This window comes from Camelus dromedarius, chromosome 13 (genome assembly GCF_036321535.1).
Source record: "Camelus dromedarius isolate mCamDro1 chromosome 13, mCamDro1.pat, whole genome shotgun sequence".
In the NCBI taxonomy this organism is placed as follows: Eukaryota; Metazoa; Chordata; class Mammalia; order Artiodactyla; family Camelidae; genus Camelus; species Camelus dromedarius.
This window is the reverse complement of record NC_087448.1, coordinates 42,564,801-42,570,664: the sequence shown is the minus strand read 5'-3', so window position 1 is coordinate 42,570,664 and position 5,864 is coordinate 42,564,801. Positions and strand designations below refer to the sequence as shown.

The 5,864-nt window shown below is 45.0% G+C and overlaps 1 protein-coding gene across 1 annotated transcript; it reads right to left on the bottom strand.

Moving 5' to 3' along the window:
• Positions 1-1,453: 1,453 nt before the first annotated feature.
• On the bottom strand, positions 1,454-5,565 carry PCDH20 (protocadherin 20). Its single transcript, XM_010977193.3, has 2 exons — positions 5,384-5,565; positions 1,454-4,324 (listed from the first exon to the last, which is right to left on the bottom strand). Exons 1-2 carry the CDS (start codon positions 5,513-5,515, stop codon positions 1,601-1,603), a joined length of 2,856 nt encoding a protein of 951 aa, XP_010975495.2. The 5' UTR covers positions 5,516-5,565; the 3' UTR covers positions 1,454-1,600.
• Between the last annotated feature and the right edge of the window lie 299 nt (positions 5,566-5,864).

Here is a 5,864-nt window from a genome sequence, read left to right as displayed (position 1 = left end):
CATACCTCTTTCTATTATATATATGTCTATAACTACACACATATTTAATAGTTTACCCAATATTTAATTGAGTAATGAATTAGTTTAATATAAACTTTAGCATAACAGAATATTTACAATTTACCCACATTTACCTCTAAAAGCAAACAAATGCCATTAACAGGCACTTCAGTGAAAGAACAAGCCCATGTTCAAATATAAAATGGTAAAGATGAGAAAGAAATTATGAAAATATATACCTTTAATTTGCAGACATATAAACACTTTTGGTACAGTACAGACACATGATGCCAAAAAGTAGAATGATCCAGTTTAAGTTTTACACTTACTCTTTGTTTACAGAAATAATTTTGCTACAGTTCTCATATAAAATAAAACTGCCAGCTCACACAATTAAGTGAAGGTAATCAATCACTGATGAACTAGCTTGCTTCACTGCAAAGGGTTCCATAAAAGCTAAATTATCAAAGAAATCTGCTGCTGGGCTGACGAATAAACTCTTGGCCCTAATCCAAAGCCGAAGAAAGGAAGCCAGAAATGTAGCCAACAAACCTAAACACCAACAAAAAGATAAATATAACTTTCATGTAAAAGGTCCAGCTAAAACAACCAGTAGTGTCCACCAGCTTCTTGAATAATTTTGGTTTACTATTATTTTGTCTTTTCTTATGTAATGGATGAGTTTAAGCATATACAAATCTAATATATAACCCAAGTATAAAGTTCTATTAACAAGTTGTGAAAGCATCAAAATGTCATGAACACCTATGAAGCAACTAAGGATTGAAAAATATCTTTGCTTCTGGCTGCTTTTCTTGGACACAATTTCTAATTACATTTTCTGTAAGAAAGACTATATATTTCCCCCCATAATAATAGCAAGTGCAGTGGATAAAGCAAACAGAAAGCAACTGGAGTACGGAGAAAGTGAGATGCTCTTCATCAGGTCAGATCTTTAACACAGGCAAAGATTCTATCCTCGCTAAAGAAGAATTGTGTTTCTTTGTGATGCCTTCTATTTCAAATCATACACGATGTACTTGTTAGGTGATAAACATTCTGTTTACAAATGCATTTCTTTTCTTTTTTTATCATACATTTAAGTGGGGTGAAATTCCATCTACTTTTAATTTCATCTTTGTTAAATGTTAAAAATAATATATTTAAAATATACTCTTTCATTAACTTCATGTACAATTGTCATGTACAATACCTCAAAACAGTTCCCTGCAAAGGAGCAGCTGATGCCCTCTTGTGGTTAAAGGACTTTTCAGACAAAAAAATGCGATGTACCATTTTCTTACCTTACTCCCAGGTTTTAACAGTCATCTGCTTTATGTATGAAAGCTGCAAATCATGTCCAAGCTTTTTTTTTTAATTACAGTTCGATAGCTATTAGTACTTATTTTCATTAAAAAATGCTGTACACATTTTATAACCTCTGATTTTGAATTTAAAAACCTGTAAACAGCTATTTACAATATAGTACACATTATAAATTTGTCGTCCTTCATTGGAACTGCCACCCGTCTTGCTTGGGTGGTGAAAGTCTCCCCAAAGCCAGTTAAAAGATCTCTGTTTTAACATCCCCAGTGAAATATCAAATATTAGAAATATCCATTGGTTTCCTCTCTCTCACATTCAAGTCAATTTTTCCTTTTAATGGAATTTGTACTTCCAAATTTTCATCCTCCCTATGATGCGTCTTCCCTCTCCTTAAACAGATGTATATGCCCATCCCTGTTACAAGAGTGATAGAACCCAAGCTTATTACAGACAGAGCTACTAAGGTGGGCATGCAAGACCCAGGTTCAACTTTCCTATGAGTCGGTTCGATTGAGATCTGCGGTTGTTTCTCCTCTATATTAATTTCTGATTCTTTTCTTAAAAGACTCTCAATGTAGCTCTCATTACTGACTGTGTCATTGACAAACAGGTTCACCATGACTGTGGAATGGAGAGGTTCAGGATAACCATGATCACTCACTTTTACCAGCAAGCGGTGGAGCCCATAGTCTGTTTGCATCAATGCCTCTTCCAAAGTAATGTTGCCCGTTTTAGGGTCAATCCTAAAGGACTCAGGCCTAGGACCTCTTCTCCCTATGATGCTGTAAGCTATGACGGCATTCATGCCTGTGTCTTTGTCAACTGCATAGACCTCTGTAACTGGGGAGCCAGGGAGAGTAGAGGGTAGTACCAAAAGGTAGGACATGTTAGACTGAGGAAATAAAACAAGAGGAGGGTTATCATTGATATCTAGAAGGAGAATTGTGATTTTTGCAGTGGAGGAGAGGGGAGGCTCACCCCCATCAACAGCTTCAACCCACAAAGTATAGGAGCTCTGCTGCTCTCTGTCCAAGGAGACTTTAGCTCTCAGCATGCCCTTTCCTGTGTCTATGACAAAAATATCGCTCTGGTTCACCATGGAGAGGGCGACCCATCCATTCTGCCCAGCATCGGCATCTGTTACACTGATTACTCCAATCTCACCATATCCTGGAAAGTTCTCTGGTACAAAGAAGCTGAAGTCCTTGTTGATGAACCTAGGGCTATTGTCATTTTTATCCAGCACTGTGATAGCCACGGTGGCTACCGATTCTCTGGGCGGCTTCCCAGAGTCAACAGCTCTGACGGTGTACCTGTACTTTTCCTTCTCTTCTCGGTCCAGCTGAGTAGAAACTGTCAGAATTCCTGTGACACTGTCTAAGGAAAAATATGACGGAGCATCAGGTCCCAGAAAATATGAAACTTGGCCTCTCTCTCCACTGTCAGCATCTGTAGCATCTAGCTTGGTCAAAAAGGCATTGGGTGCATTGTTTTCTTCAATGGTTAATTCTACCAAGGGTTGAAGGAAAACAGGAGCATTATCATTATCATCTAAAAGTTGCACTTTAATAATTTTTTTGACATGAAATCCCTCAGAGTTCCAGGCTACCACAGCTATCTCATAGAACTGCTGGAGCTCATAATCCAAAGGCTTTGTGGTTTCTAGCAAATATTCATTATTGTATGGTTTGTAGGGTGATAACCTGAATGGTCCTTCACCCTCCAGGTAGCAGTTCACCTTGTATTTACCTTCCGGATCTCTTATGGTGAAGAATGCAATTGGAGTGTTAACAGGTTCCAGTTCTTTCAGGTAAACGATACCATCGATCTCATTTGCTATATAACGAGGGACAATTTCAGGTGGTCTGAAAATGACTTTGATAATGGTCACCAGGGCAGTGATCACGGCAGGGATGCAACCTGGCCCATTAGCAAGGATGGTGAGCTTGTGTGTTTGCAGAACACTTCCTCCAATTTTACTGAACAGTTTAATGACTCCAGTGGTTTCATCCAGATGGAATAAATCCTTGGATGCCAGTGGAACTTTCTGGCTATAAGAGTAGGTAATCTGAGCATTGTTTCCCAAGTCTCTATCCACAGCCTGGACAGCTGCAATAGGTGTGCCCACTGTAGCATTCCCATACACAGTGACATTAATCTGTGAGTCTGTGAAGAGAGGGCAATTGTCATTAATGTCACTTATACCAATGGTGAGGGTGGCGCTGCCCAACAGTGGTGGAGACCCACCATCCTCAGCTATGATGATGCTCACATACTGGTCCTGGGTCTCCCTGTCCAACAGTCCCATGACAATTAGGTATGGGGTGCGCTCCCCATTCTCATTCTCCTCCACGTCCAGAGTGAACATACGATGATAGTCTAGTAGGCGGTAGGTCTGAACCCCGTTAGTGCCTATATCTGGGTCCATGGCAGGATGTTCTATGGCCAGCCGGGTGTTTACAGGTGCATTTTCTGGGACCCAAACCGATATTTGGGAAACAGGGAACTGCGGGGCATTGTCATTGATGTCTCGGATAGCGATTTTCACCTTCACAAACCTAAAGTATTCCTGAGGCAGGACCAGTACATCCAGAAGCAAAAGACAAGAGTCAGCGGAAGGTGAAGAGGAGATGGAAATGCTGCCACCCCAGGCAGCCCCTCCACCCCCTTCAAGACACAGCTCCTCCCGGTCAATTTCCTGGGCAGAAGTGTGCAGCTCCCCAGAGCGGTTGTCTAGGGTCACATACTGGCCACTCAGTCCCTGGGAGGCCAGGCTGAAGGAGAGAGGGGGGTTCAGCTCAGTCCCGCTGTGTTCTGTAGGCTGCGACTGCGGGTCCCGGCTCCCCGCGCGGGGCAAGAGCCGCAGGTCCTCCGCCAGGCTGCCGATGAGCACCCCGGCGGGCAGTCCTTCGTTCAGGCTGTACAGAAGCTCCGTGGCCCGGCTGTAACTCGCCAGGCAATTGAAGGGTCCCACGAAGAGGAAAAACAGAAGCAGACGCTGAACGGGTGAGGGGGGCGGGGAGGGAGGAGAGAAGGCTTGTTACACACAGGGAAACACAGAGCTTGGAGTCAGAAACCCCGTGCGCATCCCCATTCCCCAGAGACAAACCTGGTCAGAATGCGGTGAAGAGGAAACTTGCTGCAAAGGAATGATCTATGGAGCAATACTGCCTCCAAAACTTAATTTTTCTGTTCACATTCTACACCCTCTCTACACACACACACACACACACACACACACAGACGCACACCCTCCGCAGGGCTCCCCATCACCATCTCACTCAGTTACCATTCCAAATCCCAAACCATAAAACAGCCCTGTAAGTTCACACCAGAGTAGAGAGGGCTGCGCAACGCGACAGGGAAACCACCAGGGTAGTTCCTGGGCAGGGCGGGAGCTGGTAGTGGAGAGGACTGAGATGTGGGTACCTTATTTCCCACTGAAATGTTTCTACCACTAAGGTCCCCAGAAAGCGAAATGTGTTAACATCCTTTGCTATGAGACGGATAACAACAATATCAATAATAATAATAACAACAACAATAATAGCATGGACCCCTACCCCATTAAATAAACACGTGAGGTCAGAATAATTGTTTTACATTTTAGCACTTATCTAAAATCAAATCGAAAGGATCTGAACCTCCACCCCCTACCAAGCTCTTTGTAACACCCCTCCCTTAGGGAAAGAGAAGTAAACGCGAAAAATGATTACGCAAAAACAATTTGTCAATTGCAGGAGACAGTCATAGCCAGATGCCCGCCGCAAGAAACAATCTCCGTATCCCTTTATCTTAAAGCCAGTTGAGCACACCCCCAACCCCCTCCACCTTATCTGCCTACATTTCTGATTCAGAAAGTTCTTCTCACGACCCAAGGACTTGCCTATTCCTAGCTAAAATGAAGACACTATCCCAAACTCCCTTTCCACCCCCTCAACCTACCAGTGAAGTTTGGATTAAGGTAAAAGGTTTGAAACAATGATCAAGGAGTGGAAACTGCCCCACAGTACTGCAACTTGTCCGGACCGTGGGGCTCCTGGACGCCAACCCTTACCGGCAGGTTTCTGTAGCTGAAGCTGCTCCTGGGACGACTTAGACGCCCCATATCCAGGCGCGGGTGCCAGGTCGCCGGGCGCCAGCTCACTGCCAGGGCCGACGAGCTGCGCGCATCCCCTCGGCCGCGCATTCCCGGGGAGGCTGCAGTCGGCGAGCTCCTGACTGGAGGGCGGCAGGAGACACTCCTCTGTGCATGCAAATCACCGGGGAACTTCAGCCAATAGTCACTGGCTCGTCAATTAAGGACAGCGGCTCAAGGGGGGCAGAAAGGCGAGGGGGCACCGGGGTACGGTCATGGCTTCCTGCCCCGGACGCGGGTAAGCCCAGACCCCGCCGGAGGAGGCGGAATGGGGGACTTGCATCTGACCACTGCGATGAGGCGCCACCCGGTCGGGCTCCAAGGCGCGCGCCCACCAGTCTCCCTTGTAGCCACACCAGTCAGAAACCAAGTCCACAGGCTGCGAGCGTGAGAGGGAGAA

Coding starts and splice junctions, on each gene's coding strand:
- PCDH20 (XM_010977193.3), bottom strand. CDS start 5,515: ATGCGCGGCCGAGGGGATGCGCGCAGCTCGTCGGCCCTGGCAGTGAGC. Junction 4,325..5,383: donor TCAGCTACAGAAACCTGCCG/GTAAGGGTTGGC, acceptor TCACCCGTTCAG/CGTCTGCTTCTGTTTTTCCT.